General features: G+C 38.9%; 1 protein-coding gene across 2 annotated transcripts in view; it reads right to left on the bottom strand.

The window, feature by feature from the left end:
• Rab3c (RAB3C, member RAS oncogene family) overlaps positions 1-24,593 on the bottom strand; it is a 213,065-nt gene extending 188,472 nt beyond the window's left edge. Inside the window, exons 1-2 of one of the 2 annotated variants that reach the window (XM_085830824.1) lie at positions 24,352-24,593; positions 4,317-4,544 (exon numbers count right to left, since the gene is read on the bottom strand). In XM_085830824.1, the coding sequence (XP_085686950.1) occupies positions 4,317-4,544; positions 24,352-24,369 (246 nt within the window). In that variant the 5' untranslated portion in view covers positions 24,370-24,593. Of the gene's footprint in view, positions 1-4,316; positions 4,545-23,543; positions 23,767-24,351 lie in introns of those variants that run through there. The other variant, XM_021180645.3, reaches the window with a different exon arrangement.
• Positions 24,594-27,692: the final 3,099 nt, after the last annotated feature.

The following is a 27,692-nucleotide window of genomic DNA, read 5'->3' as shown; positions in this document are numbered from 1 at the left end:
AAAACAAAATACCATAAATACATTCCTAGTTTATTCCCAGTAGACTAACATTAACATTACACATATGTTAAGAAGAGAGAGAGAGCCAACTTAAACATTTATAATCTCTGAAATGTTGGATTATTTCTTTAAAACTTGAGACTCAAAAGGGATAATGAAATAAAACTGCAATAAGAAAGGCTAATGTGATTAAGAATAAAGGGATTTTTTAAATATGCTAATATCTAAAATTTGTAAGTGAATGGAACTGAAGGATAACATGTCTCTCAAGTATATTTAAAGTGCTAAGTTTCATGGAGAAGAGGTATAAAATGTCCAGAAACAGTGGCCAACATTTCTCTTTAAAGGCTAAAATAAAAAAGGCTTTATTTAAATGGTCAGCTGTGACAATTCAGCAGGCAGTTTGTAGAGAGAGGAAATCTCACACAGTACATGAAGAGACAGCAAACCAGCATGGTGAAAAGAGCAGAAGACTTTCCTCTGCCTCTTCTCGTGGAGTCTCCACCCTCTTGACATAGGAATATTATCTGAAATCTGGCCTCATTCCATTTGTCTATGTCTAGTACATTTATTTCACTGATAATTGGATATGAAGTTTGTCAGTGTTATCAGACTGTAGCCCTTATGTGGACTGTGAATTCAGCATAGAAAATCCGACTGGTCCAAGTGCCAAATGCAGATTTAAGGTTCTGCTCTGGCACGGACTATAATTGGTTAACTTCTCTAGATCTTGTTTCCTAACTAGGTATCTATCTTTGTTGGAAATTAAATAATGATAGGGATTTGACTGAAGAGACGCCTCACTTGGTCTTGGCTGGTGCCCTTGTCCAGTGTATACTCTCTTCAGCTCTGGGTAACCACCCTACTATCTGAACACCCCAGGGTATTTTCTAGCACCTCAGAGGGCCACAGTCTTTTTAGCCTGTCTTGGTAAAGGGTGTAGTGCAGTGGACGGATCCTCAATGGCTCCCAGACTGTGAAACTCCTTCCCTTCTTTGTCTTGAAATATGTAATATGGTGAGATGATATTTTTTGATGTCTTAGTAAATTAATTAGACATTAAAATAAGTGCCTAAAATAGGCTGTGAAGGGCAGTAAATTGTTTTTAAACCACCAAGAGATGTCAACACATCAGTGTTAAATATAGTCACAAATAAATGATCAGTGTTGCTACGCAGCAGTAACTATATGTAATGCAGTATTTACCAGTGCACTCCGAGCATAGAACAGGAATTCCTGAACTTATTGTAGGAACATATGTACATTGAAGCATAGACCGAGTTACTCCTTATCATAACTTTTATCCCAAACCTCAATCCAATATGACGATCAAACTCCTCCCCGAATGTCTTCAGTATACCAGAATGTGTGGTCCAAGATTATCACTGTCATCTTCACGAAAGTCTACCACAGCAGGGTGGTTCAACAAGGGCAACAGTAGAAGCTGATAGACCAAACTTGAAAATCCCCTTAGGTACTCCCCGTGTGTGACCCTGAGGTAGCTATTTAGCATATGCCATTTTCAGATCACCCAGGAAAGATAGTCAACATGAAGTGGGATCACCAGGAGAGTAGAGAGAGAAGACAGGGACAATTCTCACCCAACAACCGATATTTATAATATGTCCCTAGTGCAGTGTTTGCTTATAGAGGTGCTTAATTTCTGTATGTGTCTTAAATTCTCTAACTATAGTGCACATTCAAAAGCACAAAATCTTTCTATAGAACCTCTGAATATTTCCTATTCGGTATACCAGATCTGCGTATGCTAGATCTGCGTAAAACTAAGTTACACAACCCTAAAATCGTAAATGCATCGAAAGCCCGCAGCATAGCCAAACAAGAAGAAACGGGGTGGTGCTTTTGTTAGTTGGTTGGCTTGGAGAGATTTGAGAGTTAAGTGTTTTGTTATTTTTTTTTCTTCTAAAGAGACATACAATATTACTTTGTAGTTCAAGCTGGCCTCAAACTCACAATCCTACTGCCATAGTTCCCCAAGGTATTCTCCCCATGGCAAACAAGAATATGTTTTAATTGTGAAAATACAAATGAAGATTAAACTCCTCTCAGGAATAAGGAGAAGGAAAGGTTACGAGCTCCGAGGTGGCTGGTTTGGTGGGGGGGTGGGGTGGGTATCTCTAGAATGAGATAATAAGAGTTCTGAAATGAAGTAGGATGTTGGGTTGCCTGGAAGGACACACAGCAGCTTCACAAACAGTGATACATCATCTGGAATTGGGGACAAGGGGGAGAAGAATGCCATCAGAGGCTACACAGAGGTTACAGAAATTGGTACTCATAAGGAAGCTAGAGAGAGCAGGAGGGGCTGCAGCACCTGAGCTGGGCTCAGCGAGCTCCATGTGGGGCAGCATCACCCCAGAGTGAGAAAACACAGGAGGCAAGGACAGGCAAGAAGTTAGCTCTGGCCCAGAAGCAGCACTATTTTAAGAAGATTACCCACGTAAGTATAAAAATAAAATCATTTTTATTTTTTGAGATATAACAGTTTTGTACTAAGGACAGATAATGTTATATCTCAACAAATAGTTATGTCAGCAGCCGAGATTTAGGAAACCAGTAATGACCACAAGGGCAATGCAACATACCATGCTAGTATACTGTGTATAAGGATTGATTTTAAGTATCTCTAGAGGACAAAGAAGAGAAAGGAAGTTGGGAATATCTGCCAGGAAAATGATTGCTCTTTCTGATGAGCAGGAAGTATGCTAATATGGTGTTAAGGGATGTGTGGCTACCAGAATAACTTAGCTTTTTTCAACCGACAGAAGGCCCTGGAAGTCAAGGGAACATTCTTAAACTTGTTACGAAGCTTATCCTATGACTTTGATTGCCCAAGGCTAAGAAGGTAGAGAAGGAAACAGGCTCTGAATGTGAAGCCGTGGATTCCATCTTTCTGTCTGCATGCACTGAGGCTATGTGGCCATCAACTGAATGCAAGTTCCTAACCAAATACCCCCACACAAACACTGTACCCTAAAGTGACTTTGGCGCGATGATAAGCCTGGAGCTGACCTACACCAAGCTTTTATATGCGTTCTAGTTAGACCTAGAAGATTCCAGATTTAGCATAAGTCAAATGGTCATAATCTGCTGTTAGACAGTTGTTCACGTATATTCCTGCATCTTTGCCTCTTTAAATTTTATCACTAAGACCTTTAAGATGGTTAAAGGTCATGCAGTTTATATAAACATTTTAATATGGGTTGTTCTATTTTTTAAAGGTCTAAATGCCACAGTCTGGGATTTGTCTCTCTTTAACTTTCTATATTTAACGGAAGAGGTATCAGCTCTGCAGATCTGCCCTCTACCAACACCAAATGATACTGTCTCCAAAGGAGGCCGACAACACCTCCTGGGAAATACTTGTCTATTGCTTCAATCAATTTGAATGGCAGAAGGGGGTCCAGACTGACTCCAGTCCATCTATGAACTTAGGAACACTGGGATCTTCATAAGAAATTTACTATATAGAATTTGTCTTATGATATCTAGTATCTTGGTTACTTCATCACTTGGGACTACTACTCATGAATATTTTTCTTGTTTCTTACTCTCTAGTTTTTTAAATTTACATCAACAATTCAGTTAAGAAACCTTTGGTCTTCAGGAACTGGGAGGGTCAGAAATCTAGACAACTGATTTCAGGATTTTGTGAGGAGCCTTCTTTTATGCATTTTGTTTCTTGGGATTTCTGCTATTTGAGCATACAAACGTGGGTTTCAGAGTGGAAACACCAAGGTTGTTAAGTATAAAAAGATTACTCTCAAAGTTAGGTTGAGGACTTCCTAGGAAGTAGCTCTCCTTTTCCCCATATTCTATCATCTTCTCTTGTAGCAATCCCTAAGTCAGGCTGACCCCTGTGCCCTGAAAGACCATATATATATATATATATATATATATATATATATATATATATATATGTATTATCTGCTTAAGTACATATTATAAAACAAACCACAGAAGGCTTCAGACTTTCTCAAGGTCATGCAGATCAAGGAAGAGCCGCACTCTCATTGAGTGACCCCACTCACCACCACCACCAAACACAGGAGCTTGGATTCCTTCTCTTCTAAAGACTGCTGAACAGCATCATATGACAAGAGGTATGTCAGTGCCCACATCTTCAAAAGCATCACCTCACGCTCTGAAACACAATGTTCTCCAGCCAAAAGGCTAGAAATCAAAGCTCAAGGGACCCATGGAGACCTGACAAAGTAGACTTTTTTTTCCCTCCTGCAGATTTGTATGTCCAACAACCCCAGAGTGAAGAATGATGTCAGTTCAAAGTCACTTACCCAAATCTGAAGCTTGATTCTCTTCTCATTTTTGAATACAGTTTTTACTTTGAAATCGATGCCAACCGTGCTGACAAACGCAGATGTAAAGGAATCGTCGGCATAACGGAACAGGAAAGATGTTTTGCCCACGCTGCTGTTGCCAATGATCAGCAACTTGAACATGTAGTCGAAGTTCTGGTCAGACGAGTCTTTCTGGCCAAACCTGGCATCCTGTGCAGAGGCCATCTGTGGGGAAAGTGAGTTTGGATCAGTTTCCCATTTGATATGAAGCAGACTCATTATTGCCCTTGCCAGAAACAGATGTCAGAGACTCGGGAAGCAAGTAGAGAGCACTCCCCAGTCCCCTCTGATGCTGGTATCCATGACAACAATTCCCAGCTGGAAAACAGAATAGCAAATCTTACAGCTCTTTCCAGCTGTGTTGGTGCTTGTCACTCTTCAGCATTCACAAGCAATCAAAGTCACCCAAGGCACCATCTCCCAAAGTAACATGAAAAGCAAGGCTATGAGGAATCTGCAGGGCATGAGGGCTCTGAAACTTTGTAATCTCAGTTAGGGGGACTCTAAGCTGACTGAACAGGGCTTCTCTTCTACAAATGTGCTTATTAGTCTTGCCTACAAAAAAAAATAAATTCTAAGCACATCTCTATTTCATCTATTAACTTTGTATCAAATCAGCATCCCAACTTACATGTCAGCATCCTTAAAATTAAAAATAATGATAATGTTAAATTTATATGGTTCCAAATGTACCAGGCATTGCTCATTTATTTAACCCTCATATGAGGGTTAAATATAAGGTAGATACCTTATCCCTATTAAAATGAGCTGTGGAAATATGGGATAATGCACTCAAGTTTATTCAGACAGTAAGTAATAAATGCAGACATCTAAAACCATGCAATCGGGGCTAGGGAACACATTCCTGACCTCTGCCCTATTTCCCAGTGACATCTACACGATAAGCACAGCACTCCAAAAGGGCATATGGGAGACATTTCTTGACAGCAGCATGGTGAATCCTTCCTGGTTTCAAGCACTGATTCTGTTACTTACCATCTCTGTGAACTTAGCTTTATTGATTTTTAATTTTCTTCATTGTATAGTTGTTTTACTGTCTAAGACCATGTACACGAACATTATGTATTTTGTGGACTTATTTTAATTCATATGCTACAGTTTCCCCTTTCACATGTAATAAAAGTGACCCAGTGTCTGCCTAGAATTCTCATGAAAGATATAGAAAAAAATACCTCTGTAAATCAGATTTGTAACTCAGTATAGAGTCAAAATTAGTTTACTGTTAAGTATAAATGGCTTAGGTAGATGTTTATTCTTTCCTGTTTTCTTGGTAATTTTACTATCTATCAAAGCAGTATTGTATCACTTCTAAGTACCAGTCTGGCTCAGGAGGGAAAGGAAGCATTTTGAATGGTGAGCCTATTTGCTTCAGCACCTTTTCTGATGATATGAATTATTTGGCAATTGCTCTGTTAGTCAATGTGTGAGCCACAAAGAACATATGGCGATTTAAACTATACTAAAATTAAACAGAATTTAAAATGTAGTTTTTAAAGTCACACTTGCTACGTTGCAAGCAGACAAACCAGCACACATACCCAGCAGCTAATGTACTGGACAGTTACATACAAAACAATTGAACCATTGCTTCAAGTTCTGCTGAAAATGCTAGGCTAGGCACTCTGTTTTCCTAGAAAACCTGGATAATATTCATTACATCTCCTCTTGAGAAACACTGAGTTCAGTATGGTTTGGCATTGCTGAGATAGAATCTTGGTTCTCCATCTGAAGCGGTAAGAACTTTAAAGGTGGAACCCAGTACAAAACAGGTCACTGTGAACAGCACTCTCAGAAGGGAATAACAAACTCTCAAGGAACCTTGCTTAATTTCCACAACAAAATGTTGTTACAACAAAAACAACCCTGGCCTTGAATCTCTCTGGCTTCCTATCTGACCCAATTATCTCTGGCTCTTACATGTATTCACATCATGATGTCATCCCACATTCTGTGATAGAGCTAGAAGACCTCTAGACGACCTACAGAAGCTGACACCAAGTATTTGAACCTCTAAAAGGTGTGCTCCATATGCCCTGCTTCTTTATAAAATATCCAGCATGAGGTATTTTGTGGCAGCAACAGGAATGGAATAATCCCAAAAGAAGGTCTAAAAGAAGCTCCAGTAGGGGGTAGATTGTCAAAACAATAATTAGCATTTGGGCTCATCTAAGACACCAAGACATTGAGGATTATGTTAATTGCCTGTAGCCAGGAGAGACAGAATTGAGGGAGTCACAGCAGAAAGCAGGGAATGAGATAATGAGAAATCACACTACCCTCCTCCGCATACTTGTTGTGTGCAGGAGAGTGCAATTATTTGTATACAAGTAACACAAAGGGAATTTCTGTGCGTATCACAAAAGTTAAAGGTGACAAGATTCTGATTGAACTTCACATTCTTTAGAGTAATACAGATGTGACCATGTAATCCCAAGGACACATCCAGGGAAACATGAAAACTTGTAGGGAGTGTTTGCTAGTGTGTTAACCCGGCCATAAACAGGCAGCATCACCTTCCTTGGTAGCTGTGCAACATACATGCCTCGCCTAGCACTGGCTCACAGCCTATCATTTTTAAGAGAAGATTGTTTTGAAACCATGAATGGCTTTCAACATCCTAATAGGAAGGTAACTGGATTGTGGCTTTTGTTGTTGCTTGATTTTTGGTTTGGTCGCTGCCATTCCTACAAATAAAGCCCGTTCACCGTTCCCTGAGATGCTATACAAGCAGGTCTGCAAGTAACCTTCATTAACAAGGTCCTTTGATGTGTTGTCATGGACCAGCTTAAATTCTAGATAAGGATTCAGGATACTCAGCCACGCCACAGTCAGAAATGAGAGTTTAAATTTCACAGGACAGCTTGGCCTATTTGCTTACCATATTCTTCAGCCTATGGCAGTAAGAAGGCAGGCCAACAAGGTAGTGTGTTTCTCTGAATGCCTTAAAAGAAAGGATGGTGCAAGCTACCACTATTAATAAAGTTTTATTGATTCTAAAACTGAAGCAATATAGGCACCATGAATATAGAGAGTTTTAAATGTAATTGTGAGGATTTAGTTGGGGGACATAAGATTTATCTGGGAAGTACCAGCTATAAATTCAAGGGATAATTAATATAGCTGTGAGTTGGAAGTGAACCACAGGATGGGACAGTATTCAGGGTGAGCACAGTAGCTCTGGTAGACTTTGTAGATCCAGAGGAATTCTCCTGATGGCAGAGATTCGGAAATTTTTCTTACTCTTATTTTCTCATTTCTTCCTTCCTTCCTTCCTTCCTTCCTTCCTTCCTTCCTTCCTTCCTTCCTTCCTTCCTTCCTTCCTTCTTTCCTTCCTTCCTTCCTTCCTTTTTTTTCTTTCTTCCTTTCTTTCTTCTTTCCTTTCCTTTCCTTTCCTTTCCTTTCCTTTCCTTTCCTTTCCTTTCCTTTCCTTTCCTTTCCTTTCCTTTCCTTTCCTTTCCTTTCCTTTCCTTTCCTTTCCTTTCCTTTCCTTTCCTTTCCTCCTCCTCTCTCTCTCTCTCTCTCTCTCTCTCTCTCTCTCTCTCTCTCTCTCTCTCTCTCCTGCTTTATACCATCAGAAAAGCATACAGAATCATAAATGTCTGCAGCAAACACATATATCTTTTGTAAAACTTTAGACTAATGAAATAAATTCTGGCTCAAAAGATGAGAACGAGACATCTTTAATCTTGCTGAGAACAAAAATTCATTTGCTCAGTCTACAGCTGCACTTGAATGTCATTGGGGCTTAGCCACAGTCGCTATGTGAATTTACTGACATTTCTAAATACTAAGCTGTGTAGGTGTTCTAGAAATTTTATGGGAATATAGAACTGAAACTTGAAGACATGGATAGGCAGCAAATTACCTATTAGACAACAACTCAGTTTTCATAAAACATAAATTACTAATGCCTCAAACAGCATTGATTTTTTTAAGTTTAAAAACAAGAAAGAATCATAGGGTTACAAAGGCTGTGCACCACCAATGCCATGAGAGACCCTTCTGTGATCTCTTCAGATCTCAGTCAGTGTTTTAGCCACACACTGCATGCAGTAGGTCCACTGCTACAGTCTGCTGCACTGCAGAATAGCTCCACACACTGTTAAGTTTTTCTTTGCTTTGAGTTGAACCACACCTCCCTGTAGCCTCTGCCACGGAGTTGTCAGATGATGCCTATGAATCAAGAGTCAGTTTCTTTTGCACTTGAGGAAACTTGAGACACCTTAAGAAATAAATGAGCACTCATTCTATGTGTTTTTCTTCTTTCTGCTTGTGGTGGTTTGAATATGCTTGGCCCAGGGAGCAGCACTCTAAGGAGACACGGCCTTGTTGCAGTAGGTGTGGTCTTGTTGGAGGTGTGGCCTTGTTGGTGGCCACTGTGGGGGTGAGCTTTGAGACCCTCCCACTAGCAGCCTGGGAGTCATTCTTCTCCTAGCTGCTTTCAGATGAAGAACTCTCAGCTCCTCCTGAAACATGCCTGCCTGGATGCTGCCATACTTTCTGCACTGATGATAATGGACTGAGCTTCTGAACCTGTAAGCCAGCCCCAATTAAATGTTGTCTTTATAAGAGTTGCCATGACAACCAACAGATTGGGAAAAGATCTTTGCCAATCTCACATCTGATAGAGGGCTAACATCCAATATATACAAGGAACTCAAGAAGTTAGACTCCAGATAACCAAATAACCCTATTGAAAATGGGGAACAGAGATAAAGAGAGAATTCTCAACTGAGGAAACCTGAACAGCTGAGAATTACCTAAAGAAATGTTCAACATCCTTAGTCATCAAGAAATTCAAATCAAAACAACCCTGAGATTTTACCTCATAGCAGTCAGAATAGCTGATATCAAAAACTCAGATAACAACAGATGCTGGGGAGGATGTGGAGAAAGAGGAACACTCTTCCATTGTTGGTGGGATTGAAAGCTGGTACAACCCCTCTGGAAATCAGTCAGATCGTTCCTCAGAAAATTGGACATAATACTACCTGAGGACCCAGCTATATCATTCCTGGGCATATATACCCAGAAGACGTTCCAGTATGTTATAAGGACACAAGTTCCACTGTGTTCATAGCAACCATGTTTATAATAGCCAGAAGCTAGAAACAGCTCAGATGTCCCTCAATGGAGAAATGGATACACACAATGTGGCACATTTATACAGTGGACTATTACTCAGCTATACAATGACTTCATGAAGTTTACAGGCAAATGGAAGAAAGTTGAAAATATCATCCTGAGTGAGGTAACTCAGTCGTGAAAAAATACACACAGTATGTATTCACTGATAAATGCATATTAGCCCAGAAGTTCGAAATAACCAAGATTCAATTTACAGACCATATGAAGCCTAAGAAGAGGGAAGACCAAAATGTGGATGCTTCAGTGCTTCTTAGAAGTGTGAACAAATTACTGACGGGAGGAAATATGGAGACAAAGTGTGGAGCAGAGGCAGATGGAAAAGCCATCAAGAGACTGCTCCACCTGCAGATCCATCCCATATACAGCCACCAAATCCAGGCTGTATTGTGGATGCCAGTAAGTGCTTGCTAATGGAAGCCTGATATGGCTGTCTCCTGAAAGGCTCTGCCAGAGCCTGACAAATAGAGAGGCAGATGCTAGCAGCCAACCATTGGACTGAACTCAGGGGTCCCAGATGGAAGAGTTGGAGAAGGGACTGAAGAAGTTGAGGGGATTTGCAGCCCCATGAGGGGAGCATCAATGTCAATAGGCCAGACCCTTATGGAGCTCCTAGGACTGGACCACCAACCAAAGAATATGCATGGAGGGACTCATGGCTCCAGCTTCATATGTGGCTGAGAATGGCCTTGTTGGACATCAGTGGGAGGAGTGGCCCTTGGGCCTGAGAGTGTTCCATGCCCTCAGAGGAGTGCTATGGTGGGGAAGACAGGAGTGGGTGGATGAGTAGGGAGCACCCTCAGAGGCAAGGGGAGGAGGAATGGGATAGGGGGTTTTTGAAGGGGAGACCTGGAAAGGTGAAAATATTTGAAATGTAAATAAAGAAAATATCCAATTAAAAAAGGGGGGGGGGAGAAAAAGAGTTGCCTTGGTCATAGTGTCTCTTCACAGCAATGGAAACCCTAGCGAAGACACTGCTTGACAATTTCAGCTCCTTTTGCCCCTTTTCCTACTCCAGGACAGGCCTGAAAAATCCCGCACATCCTGCTTGACTAAAACTGACATTTCTGCAGATTGTCTGGCTCCCTAGTGCGGCTCCCAGGATCAGTCAAATGTTCATAATATTTATTTGGTCAGTTCACAGTTTGAGAGTTTTATATCCTCTTCACCACACATCACAGAAAAGTCTCATGAAGTGCACTGCACCCTTTTCTGTTATGTTGTTAACCGTTATGATCACTAGTGTCTCTATCTTCTCATTGTACTTGGTAATTTACTATTATTAGTGAACCTTTACATTTAATGTATCCTATTTTCTTTATCTCAAAATTCAATTACGATCTGATAATTTTTATGTCACTTCATTCAAAAAATGTTATTATTTGCAGATTTGGTTATATCTAAATTCTATCACTATCATAGTATAGTAAGACCACAATAATCAAAACATGATTTAGTTTGTACATAAAGAACAATGAACTTTTCCGATAAAACCATCACCATTCATCACTCTGGAGCTAAGAATGTTTGATGCACATCTTGCACTCCTAAGAGGTGATGCCTTGAAGAAGACACTGCACCATTCCCCTAAGATTCCACGGTTTGATAAAGAATAGATCATGCACTAAACTGACATGCTATTGTAGATCTCAGTCTCACTTCCCCACAATTCCTACTGACTAGAGACCCAGCAAATGACTTCTCATCGCCACAAAGAACCACAGCCTAGGTCAAAAGTTTTGAAATTTGAAATCGTAAAAGCAAATGAGAAAAACAAATTACTTTCAAAGATTTGCTTGCATAGTTGAACACCTAAACTACCCTAAGACATTTTATGAATATGGTGAGAAAAACAAAATGAAGTCATCCTGAAGTTATTGATTACTTCCCGCTATTGATAATGGCCTGGTGGTATGTGAGAGGGATGTCTTAAATTCACCTTTGAAATTAGAGAGGTAAATCTGAGGATGGAACCTGGACAGTCAAAGTTTAGAAACAGAGTAGTTCTATATCACAATCATTATCACTAAAAATTAACGTTAGTAGCCCTATGATGCTATCATTCCAGGCAACTTCAAGGAAAAGACTGAAAAAAAAAAAAAACCAAATCAAGCATACTAACCGAATTTCTAGAGACCTGTTATTGGATCCCCACTGTCTCTCAAAGTGAAAGCTCTCCTTTGTGTACAAATGGATCTGTTTCCCAGTCTGTCTCTGAGAATGGGTTAGATTTGTCATATTCTGCCGTCTCTGAGCAGTTCTTTATCAATGGGACTTGTACTGTTTGCTCTACTGGGATCTAGCTGAAAAGTGGCAAGACACTATCGGTGTCAGGCTCACAATTCAGCACGGATCTGAATGTTTTCCAGGATATGGGAAGTAGCCAGGGCACAGAAGACTAAACTCCTACCCTGGCTCTAAAGCAAAGAGCTTAGGGAAACTGTGGCAGTGTTTGGAAATCATTGTCTCTTTACTTAAGCAGAGAATGCATTTTCCACAGGACTCTTGGGATAATGTCTCTGATACCGTGCCAACTTATATAACATTTCCAGGACTCAAATCTCCCCTCATGTTAAGGGATCCCTGTGCTCTTCTTTTACACTTGTCTTTAAGCCCTTGTTTTTCTCTACTTATGTATAACTTCTTGAGTAGATACTGATAGCCAATAGCAGATGGACAGAGCCCACAGCTGATAACAGCACCACCTGGAAGCATGGCGCTGTACCATGTGCTTCACACATGCTCACACCTAATCCCTTCACCATGCCCAGAAGGTTTCATCATTAGCATACCCATTTTATAGGCAGACTGGCATGGTTCAAGGTGTTTCCCCTCCTATGCTGGAACCATGAGAATGTCCTTCTCTGATCTTTACTCTGAGGTGACATTCATACAACTGTAGATGGGTAAGATGGGAATCCTTTGGCATTCGGCTCTCATACGTGTTAGCACTGACCATCCAGCAGTTTATTAGATGTAGTTTTGATCCTCCCCCAAACTATCATCTACATAATGTTTTGTGTGACAGTTTTCATTCTGTGAAGGTGTGATTCTCTGTGTCCAACTTTCTATCTTGTCCCACAGACAGCAGATGACCCTGTTTGCTGAAATTCTTTCATGGGACAAAGAGATTTTGATTTTCAGTATTCTTATGATTATTTTTGGATGTCAATTTGACTAACCCCTGAAATTAATCAAAAACCCAAGATGTTGGGCATACTTATGAGGTATTTTAATTAATTGAGTCATTTGAGGTAGGAAGATCCACCTTAAATCCCTATTACTTGAGGACAGAAGAGAAACCTTTAATCTGGGCCATACCTTCTCATGGCAGCCTATATAAAGGACAAGGGAGAAGGAAACATTTGTTCTGTGTCTTTTTGCTCTTGGCCTTGATGACAAGTCCATTCCCTCACTGACATTAGAGCCTACTTCTTTGGGATTCCAGTATATTCTATAGACCAGCTGAGACATCAGCCTTGCCAACTGAACAACTACTAGATTCTTTTGAATTTTCCTTTGGTAGATAGCCATTGTTGGACTAGCTGGATTACAGCCTATAAGCCACTCTAATAAATTATATATATATATATATATATATATATATATATATATACATATATACACACACATATATGCATGCATATGTATATATGTGTGTATACATGTGTGTATATATATATATATATATACGTCTATGTATGTGTGTGCACATATATATCTGAATGTACATACATATATGTATTCATTCATTCTATCAGTTCTGTTTCTCTACAGAACCCTGAATAATGCAAATTTAGTCAACTTGGTTGTTGTATAAAGACAAGAATGACATCTGAGCTTCTTCTCTCTAGTAGCAGAAATTATCATTCCAATTTTGAGGATGGAATTAAGATGTGGCATGGAAGGCCAAGTGAAAGCAACCACATTTTATAGGATTTCTCAGCTTCTCAGCCTGAGTTCTAAGCCCTCACTGCCTGGACTAAATGTGTCCTTCAAGGGTTAGCAACATTATAAGCTCAGCTAGCTCATTTTATCTTCATCAAATCTGAAACTAAAAATGACAAAGAATATTGGAAAAGGTGGATGAACTTCTGAAAAGGAACATCAATTCCTTTGTTAAAGAAAGGCATATATCATGCATGCACAGTATAATATACACATGAGGCTAGGCCCTACAACTTACAGTAGAGTGTAATTTGATAAACACATCATAAGTTTAAACTATACTTAGGTTGAAAACTACATGAAATATACCAAACCTACCCAACAACCACAGTCTCTTGCACATTGGCTGTCTACCTTCAGGTTTACGTGGCTACAAGGGAGCAGAGGTGCTGCTGACCAGTGTCAGAAGGACATCACACCTCATAATGCTATCACTAGTCCAGGAATAGGTCAAAACTCAAACTTGAAATATACTTTCTATGTAATATGTATTTTGACAATATTATGCTGTAGTATGGCCTCAAAGACCAACGGACCTGGTTACCTATAACTCAAGGGTTTTGTGACATGCAGGGTTGGATTTTTTTGTTTGTTTGTTTGGTTAGTTGGTTGATTCTGTTTTTTTGTTTTGTTTTGTTTTGTTTTGTTTTGTTTTGTTTTGTTTTGTTTTGACGCTAACACCACCAAGCTCGGCATAAGTCACTCCAATTGTGGTTGGGATGGAGCAAAAGAGATGTTGTGATTCCAAACTCCAAATTCTTCCCAAGAGCCAGGAAATATCTTCCTCATATGCAACTTTGAGAGAGGAATATAAAGCTTAAAAAAGAGAAATTCCTCAAGTAATCTCGATAGTTATATTTTCTATACACAGATGCCAATTCTTAAAAATGAAAATACGTTTCAGCAGCAAAATGTAAAGGAAACATGAAAAAGTTTTCTTGTACAGATGGATGGAATTCATATAAGATTTGTTTTGTTTGTTTTTTGTTGTTTGGGTTTTTGGGTTTATTTGTTTGTTTGTTTGTTTTGAGACAGAGTTTCTCTGTGTAGCCCTGGCTGTCCTGGAACTCACTCTGTAGACCAGGCTGGCCTCGAACTCAGAAATCCACCTGCCTCTGTCTTCCATGTGCTGAGATTAAAGGCATGTGCCACCACTTCCCGGCCATATAAGTTTCCTTATTATTCCTTGGCAGCATTATCCAATGCTGTGTTCTCACATACACAGCATTTTGCTTATCTTGTTTGATATATTTTTATTCTTGTATCTAAATTTAAATCTTTATAAGCTACACTAGATTTAAGATCAACAGATGTGTGTAAACGAATCCTAACTTATGTAGGATTAAGATGTTTAGGGTGGGGCCAAGAAACGGTCATCTCTAAGACCCTCAGCATGGTTCTTTTGATCAGTCTGATGTGTAACCCATTTGCAAAAACCTTCACACAGAGGCCAGGGCAGGTTCATGTGGTCAAGTTCTCAGGTGTCTGCACAAAAGGAGACTGAGTAAATTGTCATTTAATCTGAGGTCCCTAGAACCACAGAAATATGATTCTAAAGGTCGGTACCAGCTCCTGTCTTGACCAATTACCCCTTATGGTGACAGTGACAGTCTACTCTTTTAAGACTGTGTCAGAGAATGCTCAGCGCCCTACAGTGTCAAGCCTATCTAGACATGCTGATTCTGGGAAATGGCTTCTCCTTCAATTATCTTTGCTCTGTAGTAGTCAGAGCCTTCTGTGCACTTGTGTTTTAAGTCACTGTAAGCACTATCAGAATAGGAGGGGGTGACCCTGCAAGGATCAGTTATCATGATCTCAGAGCACGCACAAGGGCTCCACTGAGCTCTGCAGAGGGTAGCCAAAGCTTTTTCAGCAGGAGCCTTTAAAAATAACACTGTAGTATCTTAACTCATTTTTATTAAAAAACCTTAAAAGCTGATACATGGTGTCCAACTTGAGATGGCAAAATAACAAATATTTCTTATAAGAAGAGTATGTCTTCTTTAAACCATAAGAAGCAAAACAGGACAGATATAGTCAGCACTATGGATTATAAGGAAAACCTTTTTTGCTAGAGGAAATAAGCCTGAATTTTATTTCTCATATATTGTTTTCCAACAAGCTTTAGCCTTTAAGCATCTTTAAGGCATTACAAACATTAAATACCTTAAAACAGTCAGGTGCACCCTGGGAGAGCACCTATGCCTTCTGGTTCTGGGCATCTCTCTTCCATATTCCGTTCATCAAGGCAGCACTTGTGTTGGACATTCATGAGGTCAGGACCTAGCTGCCCATGCATTTCTAAGACAAAGAACTATCCGACCACCCTGAAGGAATCAATAGTCAATGTACTTGCATTTCCAGATTGTAGTGTTCCAGACTGAAGAAGACATACTTGCTTCTCATCTAAAAATGGCTAGTCTGTGTCTATAAACAATGAGTCTACATCTCCCAGTGCACATTTATGCAGGCGTGTTCACCTGCCCGCCCATTCCTCTGGATCCTTTTATCAGTGGCCCCTCTCAGACAGGTATTCACTGAATCAAACTTTCAAGGAATATCTATATTTTAATTCTAATATCATACGTTAGGGTGATATGAGAATCATTATTTGCCAACTGGTACTTAATATATCCTATCATCAAGCTTGTTAAGGCTCATCAGGCTATGGCCACGAGGACAAAAATTATCTATCTGCATTAGATGACAAGAGTCTCGGGTTGATGAGATCAGATATGCATCAAGGCCACTGGGTAGATGACAAGTCACACAAGAATCTTCGATGGACCACACTTAACCTAATAGCAGAAGACAGATAAGAGGCTTCCAGCTCCTCTTTAGGTTACATTATGATTTTGTTTTGAGATAAGCTAAGGGTATGCGAGCTAAACGTCATGTTTCCAGACTTTTCTCATGAGGCCAAGTACACACAAATTACTAGGTGGGTTTTTTTTGTTTTTTGTTTTTTTTTTGTTTTTTTTTTTTTTGTTTTTTAAGATCATAGGACTATACTCTATCTGACTTAGACTTTGCCAGCATCTGCTGAAGGCCAGGACACATGGTTATTCACCTCTATGATTTGATTATTCACTGTGTGTGTGTGTGTGTGTGTGTGTGTGTGTGTGTGTGTGTGTTTCATGACCTCATTAAAATCAACATGACACTTCAAACTGTTATGAGATATATCAACATTGCATGAAGTTTTATTTGTCTGTAGAAATGCAGATACTAAAGAAAATATAAGTTAGCAAAGGAAATTATAGTTTGATTCTGTTTTAGAATTATATACCTTGTTCAAATTTTATAAGGACCTTTTAAGGCATAACAAATACAGCACCAGAGAAACATGAATCAATAGAGAAATAATCAAACAAAAATATTAAAATTCAAATGTTAATATTCACACTCAAAATTAACAAAGTATAATCAAAGCACTAGGGCTATGGTTTAATGTCTGTATCTTTTTTCTGTAAGAAGCTCAGATCGTCATATTTCTTCTTGGATTTTCTGAACAATACTACAAATGAGCCCCATTAAACTCTTCTAATACTCTAATCTCTCAACCCAAGAGTGCTCATTTGTCTTTAGTTTGTAACATACCATGTTTTTAGTCTAAATGGAGCCATTGTGAGCCTAAGTGAAACAGTATAATGACTGAAATGGATAACCCCTGGATTTGAATTAACAAAACACTATCCATCACGGAAGAGTCACTAAACTTGAAGGTGAATCACTAGAAATCATACAGTATAACAAAGAAAGAGTGAAAATAAAAATAAGCAGAATGCCTGTAGTTGATGGTTCAGTACCGGAACAAAAACTTCCATGTAACTGAAGCCTTGAAGGAACAGGTGTAGAACAATGGAATGAGAATATAGTTGATGATGTAATGACTAAATAATTTCTACTTGGATGGAATATATAAGTGTTCATGTGGGAAATGGTCATTTCCTCCCTCTAACTTGAAAAATTACAAAGGAAAAATATGTATATCAAAGATAAATAGAAATATATTCAAAACAAACAAAAATGCCATATGTAAACTAAGGCAGAATAGTATAAAGAGAAGATGATTCTACAACATAAGCCAGTAGACAGAGAAATTGCATACTGAAATTCAGCACTGGAACAAAAGCAACAACACAAAGTCTCAGAGGCATTAAAAACTCCCACTCTAAATTCAAGGCAAGATTTATAAAAAAGAAAGAAAGCCCAAGAGAGAATCTTCTGACAGGGCTATACTATAGGTAAGACAAAAGAAAATGATAACATAGAACCTATACTATAGGTAAGACAAAGAAAATGATAACGTAGAACCTATACTATAGGTAAGACAAAAGAAAATGATAACGTAGAACCTATACTATAGGTAAGACAAAAGAAAATGATAACGTAGAACCTCAAATCAAGAGGAAGTTACTAGACATGGTTAATAGGCAGCAGGAATGTGGTGTGTGTGTGTGTGTGTTATTAATGAAAACTACACGTCATGTTTAAAGCTAAAATTATAATAAGTGCAAGTGAAGTAGACATGAAATTTTATCATAGCAAATTCACTCTACAGTATATGAAGTCTAGGCAGGTTGTCTAGTTGTGTGCTATGTATTCCTTTGAATAAAGACTAAAAAGTGCAAAGAAATGCATTAAATATATATAAAGGAATTGAAATACCTAAAAATGTTTAAGTAAGATGAAGATAGTAAAGGAGTGTCTGAGAAATAAAAAGACAGAGTACATAAACAATAAATAGCCAAATTATTGGTTTATATCCAACAACATCAATCATCATAATACATAAAATGAATCAAAATGATAATAAGAGGCAGAGATAATAAATGCTCAGTCTAGATACAAAAGTGAGGCCCAACCATGCATTGATAACAAGATTCATATTGTAAGCATAAAGGCATAAAAGTTGAAAGCAACAAAAGCAAAATACATGCATAAAATAAAAATACCATTAATGCAACAAAAACTGCATTGATAATATAGAGTAATAAGGAGTATTACTAGAAATAAAGAAGGCTACATGATAGAAATAAATAGAGAAATTCTTCAGAAAGGCACAATAATTACAAACATTTGTATATTTAGTAACAAAGGTTCAGAATACATGAAAACTGAAACCAAAACAAAAAGGAGAGAAGCATTACTGTGTTTAAATATTGGAAAATATATTTCACAGAAGTTGATATAAGAATATTCAAACTCATTAAGGGCATTTAAGATCTTCATGACACCACAGATGACCAAATTGGCACTTAGACACTACACTTCACAAGTATGGCCCACATAAAAACAGAGAGAATGTTCACATTATAGCTCATGCTGAGCTAAAAATAATTTATTTTGAAAGATTGCATTCCTTAAAAACTATTGTTTTCATTGACATATAAATAAAAGTTAGTGAATTGTCAATATTAATGCAAGAGCTGGATATACAAACCTGTCATGAAAACACTCTGAGAAAGTGAGCAGTGTTTGAAATGATATACAACCAAACAATGTATTCAGAAACCTAGGAGTCAGCTCATAGCAATCCATAGAGGGATTGTAATCATTTAAATGCTTATATTTATCAGCAGGAAAGAAATAATCAAACTCAGTGGTGTTAATTCTACCCTAAAAAAGCTAAACTTCCACTAAGTATAAGAAATATGAGTTTATTTTTTAAGCTAACATCAGTAAAATACAAAATAAGAGAAATGGCTAAAAGCAGTGGGCTGTTCTAAGTCAACATCAACAACACTGGGAGCTATCCAGGAAGATTGGCAAGCAAAGCCAAGATTTACAAACCCTGCATTGGAAGGCTCTCAAGTTCAAGACATCTCTGGGTTCCATAGTGAGATCTTGGCCATTCCCAAGGTATGCGACACATCCCTTCAACTAACTGGTCATGTGGCCAGGCCCAGGAGCTCGCAAAGCAATTCAGATTATTGGCATTGCTCTTCTGAATCTATAAGAACTTGATGGTAAGACGATTGTTGCTGAAGACACCACATTTTTATAAAGGCTTAGATGAACCAAGCTAATCCTGATTTGTAGCTTTCCCCCTGCTTGATATCTTTCACTATACTGGAAGATACTACTCAGGCTACTGGAGAAGGGAAGTCATTATCCATCTCATAAATCTGTGAGTCCGACAAACCACAAAACTGGTTTGGCAAGAAGCACCTATGAATGCAATAATGGTGTGAATGTTATAGATGTAACCAACAGCTTTTTATTATTGACTTTAAGGCTTAGTCCACTGCCGGGAACTAATGACTAGTGCTGTACATCTGGCCAAGGACATGTGCTTGGGGAGCTCTAGGCGTGAGTCTACTACTATTTTGCTAAATAAGCATCCTATCAACTCCCTTCTAAACACTTCTTTCTTTACCCATAGACTAACACAGTTCTCACTCTTCACCTGAGAAGTGACTTCACATTAAATCCAAAAGTTATTGAACTTTAAAAGAGTAAAGATGGAAACCCATCTTTGTGGCACCAAAAGTTATTTGCAGTTTAAGTTAAATCTCTTTGCTTCCTATTTTTGTAAGTCTGCTACCTAAGCAACAAGCCAAAAAGAAATAGAGAAGACTGTCTCCCCACCATCAGCCACAAATCTTGGTGCCTGTAAAAGATAAGTACTAAGAGTTCATTGCACAAATGAGATGAATGAGTGCAGAGGATGAAGATAATGAGACATTCATGAATAATAAAGTACAGGAAGATCACGACCTTTCTATAGACAATGCAACAGTAATACTTAGACCCAAATTACCTATCATTTTTGGCCTATGTCTACATTCTTTTCTCACTTCTGCTTACCTTTAATCCATTCTTTCCAGTCTGTCCCATTGCTTCAGCATATACATTTCTTGAATAATACAAAGGCTCTGCTTCTATCAGATAAACCTAGACCTAAGCTAAATGCTAAATGTAAAAGACAAATGAATTCCACTTTAGTCCCATAAGGGACTAAAGAAATTACAAAGAATATAGACAGTAAAACCTTTATAACACAATGGCCCTTCTCAACCATTTAGTTTAGTTTATACAAGCTTATTCTATAAACATAAAATAGAGAGCCAATATGTTTTTCTTTTTTCCCTAACCAAATGACTGAGTAGCATTTATACATGGTGTCCTCATTTTTTACACCACACATTTATCCCTTCAGGAGAAATCAGAATAATAGGAGGAATGATAAGAGATCTTTAGAAAGATCTGGGAGAATATGAACTCTTTCATATTAGAGAAGTTGTTTAATCTTCATAAACTCTATTAATCTTCCTTTCTAGTTGGTAATGGTGAATTGTAGAATTTTACAATTTATTTGTATTTTGGCCTTCATACATAATTCATTTGAGGGTTTATACATACTACTAGTAGCATCTGGATTCAAAGTACAGCCAAGCACTGAATAGACTGGGTTATTTTTTTGGTTGGCTCCTGTATTAAAGTTGTTCTCAAAGTCTTGCCCTCAATCACGAGGCCCACTCTTCTCTGTGTCATTTGGCTCCCAGGAGTTATTGATATGCTGAAGGAGAAGCCTGAAATGACGACCTCCCATATTAATGTTTCCACCTCATATTTGCCAAGTACTATGCTTGGCTATCTAATTAGAAAGACAATGCAAGCACTCACGGCTATCGTCACACATCATTGTGGTCGCCACTTCAAGAAACAAGTATTGCCTTATTTTCTATCAGCTTAGGGGAAAATGTTCTGCAGAAAATACCCAAATATCAACGATAAATATAATGAGCTGAACACAAAAGCATCTATATAAGAATGATGAATGCTTTATAATGGACATTTGTGCATTTTTTCAAATAATTTTATTTCAGAATAAATAAAATCCCATAATACTTAGGAAGCTAGCCAATAAACTAAAAGCTCACTCGGTTTCATATTAGCAACTGAACCAAACACTCCAAAAAAGGAGAAAAACTCTGAGATAAGGGAAGTATAAAATGAAGCTTGCCTTGTGACTCATCCTTTGTAAATGTAAGTTAAGAAATACTTGGGGCATATGTTTAGAATGATGGTACAGCTTATTCTTTGAGAGGAAAAAAGGAATTTCCAGTATTTCTAATGTTGCATCATTGTGTTTCAACATTACATGGAATATGATTCTAGTTTAGAAAAATGGATCCTAACAGAGTAATTGCTGCTTAAGAAAACCTAAGTTACATTCATCCTCTGAATTATTACATAATTTTAAAAATATGAAAATGATAGAGTCACTATAACAATAATCTATTGAAATGAATGTGTGTTCTTGGATTAAGTACACTTTTCACAAGTCCAACATAATCACAGTAGCTTTGGGGAGGTTATATATTAAATTCCAAAAATATAATTCAGTGAATTAAAATATTCCATAAATAGGAAAGTACCTGTATCTATCAGAAAATTAATTCCACATTACCTAAATTTTACATTAATTTGCCATTAGAGTTTTCATTGAAATACACCTTTTACAATACCTAGTATATATCTAGTGGACATGCCCACAATGATTTAAGGTATGTCCTAAAGCAATAACTCCATACAGTTCTGTTACATTTAATTACCTTCTAAACAGTCTAAGCAACACAGAAAAATAATATCAATATACAATAGCTATTTTGACAGAAAGATTTCAGAGCATCAACTTTAAATTCTAATGTACATTATTATTTTTCATTTTTTAAATAATTGAAAGATCATAAATTTTGGAGCCATAACATATTTTGATATAAATGTCCACAGTGAAGTATGGCAGCACAGTGTTTAAGACAACTGCTAATATATACTTATCATCAAATATTATTAATTCAGCTAGTTGGCTCTTAGCAACACCTCCAGAAAGGGAAATTATCATAAGCTAATAGACCCTGATTGCAACAGTCTTTATTGTCTGTCCACACTCATTTTACACAAGGTCTATAATAAAAAGCTAACTCACAAACAGAAATATCCGATGTCACACAAAGGGCCCACTATTCCTGGGAACGAATCAATTTTTCAATAACTCTTAATGTAATTTGAGGTCTTCCATTATATAATACTCCTGAAAACAATTAAATTCTATAGTGTTTTCATTTAACCGTCCAGTTAGGATTCCTTAATACGTATATAAAAGTCATAAAATAAATTAAAAGTAAATGAAAGCAGATGTATAAAGTCCTTGGATTCAGGAGGAAACCATGGGGAATGTTTGAGACTGGATAGTCAAATATTTATGTTGCTGAGTTTACCAATAGAGGTGGATTCTGAAGGGAAGCAACATATTCCAAATGGAGTGCTTTCTAATCTTCTCATCCCATTCATAAAACGCCGCTCTGTTATGCAATGGGCCCATTTAGCTTGGCTAACAAACATAGACTTATGTTTAGCCTTAATCAGTTGTACACAGATAGGAGAAACAAAACTTGTCTTTACTTAAAAGCATAACTTAGGTGACTAGCTCCAAAAGAGGTACTCTTCATTTCTAAAGGAGGTAAACCCGAAGAATGTGATTAAAATGGGGAATCTAGTGGTACAGTGAATGGCCACCTCATCACAGGAATGCTGGGGAAGAGAGGGTCCTCGAAACACATCTGGCCAGTTAAGTAGACATAGATCAAGGGTGTCATAACTCTGAGATAACTGTGAATGTTTTTGCTCTTTACCTCTGATACTAGGACCCTAATCTTTTATTTTCCTTCTCTTTTCTTTTATCGTTCTTGGTTTTTTAGACCCCTTTGGGGGATACTGACACTGACACTTCATTCTTAATGTCCTTAACCAAGCTGAATTCGCTCTACCCAGTCGAGATGGAGAACTCTCAGGAAATTCGTGAGAAAATTCTCCAGTTCACACCGCTATCACTAACCCAGGAAGCCAAGACCATCAAAGACAACAAGAGATGGGCTGTCCTCACTTTGTTAGCTCATGTTTTCATTTTCCACACTCAGCCTCCTAGGGAGCCCAGAAAGAAAATGAACAACCCTATCTATCTTTCATCAAGTCCCCTGAGCGGCTGGAGAGACCCTCTCAGTTTCTCTGAGACCATTCTTTCTTTCTTTGTAGACCCACCTGCATGGGCGCCTCGTGTCTCATTGTAGGCAAATGTCCTTTCTCTCTTGCTAGGACAGCGCTGGTCCGGGAGCCTGGTCAAGCGTGCACAGCCTGCGCGCTCCCCGCAACACTCCGCACGCGTGGGGCTCTGTAGCCCGCTCCAACATCAGCACCGGAGCTGTCCGCTCCTGACTCCGCACAAGCGTTCTGGCCAGGGACCCCGTGAGCTTCTGGGAGTTGTAGTCTAATCTTAAGAGGCAACTGCTCAAATGGGAAAATTGTGAACTACAATTCCCAGAGACCCAGAAGATTTCCTTCGGGCTAGCCCCTCCAGCTGCACTGGGCGGTGGAAACCTCCCTTCTTTCCAGTTACACCGGTTGTTCTCGCTCTCAGCCTGCCTAACCATTTCTTCAAAGCGCGCTAGCGACAATAACACCAATTCATCCCAAACCAGGACTTTTTCTTCACAGTATCGCTTTTGGAAGCCAGACTGTATCTCTCCGGGGAGAAAACGCAGCACTTTGTTCTAATTTCCAATGCAAACGGGCTTTACCTTATCTCTATCTTGAACCCGGAAAGTTTATACTTACCCAGAGTGGAGTAGTTTTACAGTCTTATTCAATGATCACGCGGGAAAACGGCAGTGGGTGACACACACCTAAGAAAAGCGGTTCATCCGCAAGACTGAATTGAGAAGATCAGCACGCAAGCAAACGCGAATACACACACACACACACACACACACACACACACACACACACATAGACACACATCCACAAAAGCTAGATTTCTGACTGAGCCCGCCAGGCACTCCTTTCTGTTTACCTTTCCATACAGCTCCATTGCAGCCGGAGGTTCTGATAGCCTCAAGTAAGTCTCCCCACTACAAAGGAGATGAAGGTCTTATGCAGGCGAAAGAGCACAATGGAAAGGCTTGGAGGAGCTGTTTACGAGAGCGAAATGAGGGATGGAAGGGACAGTGGATTTAGATGGAGGGCTTTCTTTAGGAGGGAAACCCAGAAGTCTTCTAGTGACAGCTGCAAAGAAAAGGCTGCTAGTCTCCTAGGAAGTGCCAGGGGCACTCTCGCCAAGCGGCCCCTCCCCTAGCCCTCCCAGCACACACACTACCTGAGTGCTGCAGAGCTGATAGGGCACTGGGTTATTTACCAAAAGCAAGTCACACAAAATGAACACATTCATCACCAGAGCCCTGGAGCACCTTCACGGAATAAGATGGGAGACCTAGATTAAGTTAGCTGGCCGGTCCTTTCTTTAACGTGCGTGCAGCTATTCCTTTATATTGCAATTACTCTCCTCTTGGAACGGTTCATTCCATGATCTCCACGTCTCTAAACTGGACATTTATGTTCTTTTGTCAACTTCTAATGTGTGAGAGGACTTTTGTCGTCCGTCGCTGAGACAAGTCCTCTCCCCTCCAGAATGCAAGCTATCTGTGACCCCCACCTTTTCAAGATGTCAGATTTATGACATGAGAGGCAGAGTCAAAGATGAAACCCTCATGATATTCACAGACAGTCATGCAAAGGTTAATTCGAGTCATCTTTGAACTTCATCTCCTTAGACAGATCAGCAGAAAGGACGTTCTGGGACTTAAATGTGCTAGAAATATGTCTTGGGAATTATCTTTCATATTCCCAGGCCCCATGCCAGATATTCTGCTGGCAAAAGGTCTGGGGAATCTATCTACAAACACCTTCCCCAGCAGTTCTTATGCAAGTAATTCTTTTGCTATAACTCAAACATGGCTTTTAAAGGATTTATACCAAATACTTTATCCAAAGATACAAACCTCAGAATTTCCCTCTAAAATCTCTGTCTATGCAACAATGGTGCAGTATATATCTGATATAGCAACACACACACACACACACACACACACACACACACACTTTTTTTTTTCCTCTCTCAAAAAAAGCTATCTTCTAATCTTTGATTAATGAGAATGTCATGTGGTATCACTTAGGTGAATTTTTTATTTTTATAACAACTCAAAAGAGCATTTTAAAATCATCACCTCTTAGGTGAGTTATGTGATGACTAGAGAAAATTAACTTACAAACTGAAGACAGGGCCAGTGAGACGGGTCAGTGTGAAAGGTGTCTGTTGCCAAGTCTGATGACCTGAGTTCAGTCCTTGAGATCCACATAGTGGATGGAGAGAACTGACTCCAACAAATTATTCTGGGACTTCCACGTGTGGTTTGAGGCATACTCTTGACTTCACATACACAAACCTAAAATAAATAAGTAAATAAATAAATCTCATGTAATGTGAAAAAATACATTATTGTCTTAGTTTCTGTCCTGCTGCTGTGAAGAAACACTATGCCAATGTCATTTTTAGAAAAGAGAACATTTAACGGCTGGCTCGCTTACAGTTTTATGGGGTTAATCCATGAGCATCAGACCAGGAAGCAGACAGACACGGTGTTGGAAAAGTAGCTGAGAGCTTTACATTCTCATCTGCAGGGGTCTGGGGGACATGCCTGGCCATGGGCTTCCTCTAATAAAACCATACCTACTTCAACAAAGACACATCTAATCCTTTCAATCCTTCTCAAACAGTTCCACTAGCAGGAAACCAATCATTCGAACATAGGAGCCTATGACAGCCATTTTCATTCAAACCACCAGAGTTAATAACAAAATAAATGGCAATAATAAATGTTTCCTGATAACAGCTAACTTCCAGAAGGACTTCTAAAAACTTATTATATATATATATATATATATATATATATATATATATATATAGCAGTATATCTTTCTAACATATATTTATTGTGTAAATCATACACATGTGCACATAAGTGCACTCACACACACATAAACACACACACTTGTGTGCATGCACCATGATGTGGGTGTTAAGATCAGAGCTTGCTAACCTTGCCAGGTAGTGGTGCCATACACTTTTAACACCAGCACTTGGGAGGCAGAGTCAGGCTGATGTCTGTGAGTTCAAGGCCAGGCTGGTATACAGAGCAAGTTCCTGGACAGCCAGAGCTACACACACACAGAAACCCTATCTCAAAAGCCAAAAACAAACAAACTACAGAAAACCATCTGAATATCTCTCTAAAGTCAGAGCCCTTTGATTTTGCTTGAAATCAAGATGCTATCTATCAGTCTGGGATACCAAATGGCAGACGGAGCTCCACCTATTATGTTTACTGTCTGGTCAAAATTACAGTAAAACTTGAAGAGCAATGTACAATTCTTTCATAAACACTGCAATGCTTATATTACGGCATTTATGCCGTCAATCTTATGGCACCTGTTGCAAGGTGAGGTTGGAAATATGTACACTCTAAGCACAGTTGTGCAATGCAGAAGATCAGGAGGTTTGTTAAATGGGGAAAGTGGGAAAACGGTCACTGATGGAACAAGCTGGGGGCATCAGGATGACTGTAATCATATACATTCTGCTTCCTCTCTTCTGCATTTGTACCAAAATGTGAGTGTATAATATAAAAGGTACTCATTCCCAGAGATCTGTGCATCTTAACAGCCATCCAAGTCTTAAATTCAAGAAAGTACTCAAAGTTAGAACATCGTGGTTCTTGTTTAGAGAAAGAAAGAAAGAAAGAAAGAGAGAGAGAGAGAGAGAGAGAGAGAGAGAGAGAGAGAGAGAGAGAGAGAGAGAGAAAGAAAGAAAGAAAGAAAGAAAGAAAGAAAGAAAGAAAGAAAGAAAGAAAGAAAGAAAGCCTTTCCCATTTACATTTGAATCTCGGGTTATGAGTCAGTATTAAAATATGATAAGAGGACTCACGAGATGGCTCAGCAAATAAGAACAGTTTGTGCTCCTCAGGAGGACTGGTGTTTGTTTCTTAGCAACCACAGCTGGTGTCTCACAACCATCTTCCATTAATTCCATAATTCCATTTCCAGTGGATAGGACACCTTCTTCTGATCTCTGTGAGTACCTGCATGTACCTGGTGCAGAAAGAGACACTCAAGCTATAAACACGCGCGCGCACACACATGCACATGCGCGCACACGAGCGCGCGCGCATGCACACACACACACACACACACAGATAAATATTTTTAAATAAATGAGTCTGAATATAGTTGGCAGAAGGAAGGGAACCACCAGAGGAGAACAGAATTGTGTGACATGAGCATCTTACCATGTTAGTGTGT

The sequence above is a fragment of the Mus caroli genome, unplaced genomic scaffold (genome assembly GCF_978045245.1).
Source record: "Mus caroli unplaced genomic scaffold, Mus_caroli_1 scaffold_15, whole genome shotgun sequence".
NCBI classification, from domain to species: domain Eukaryota; kingdom Metazoa; phylum Chordata; class Mammalia; order Rodentia; family Muridae; genus Mus; species Mus caroli.
Note: the sequence above shows the minus strand (reverse complement) of the source record. Positions and strands in the feature narration are given on the sequence as shown.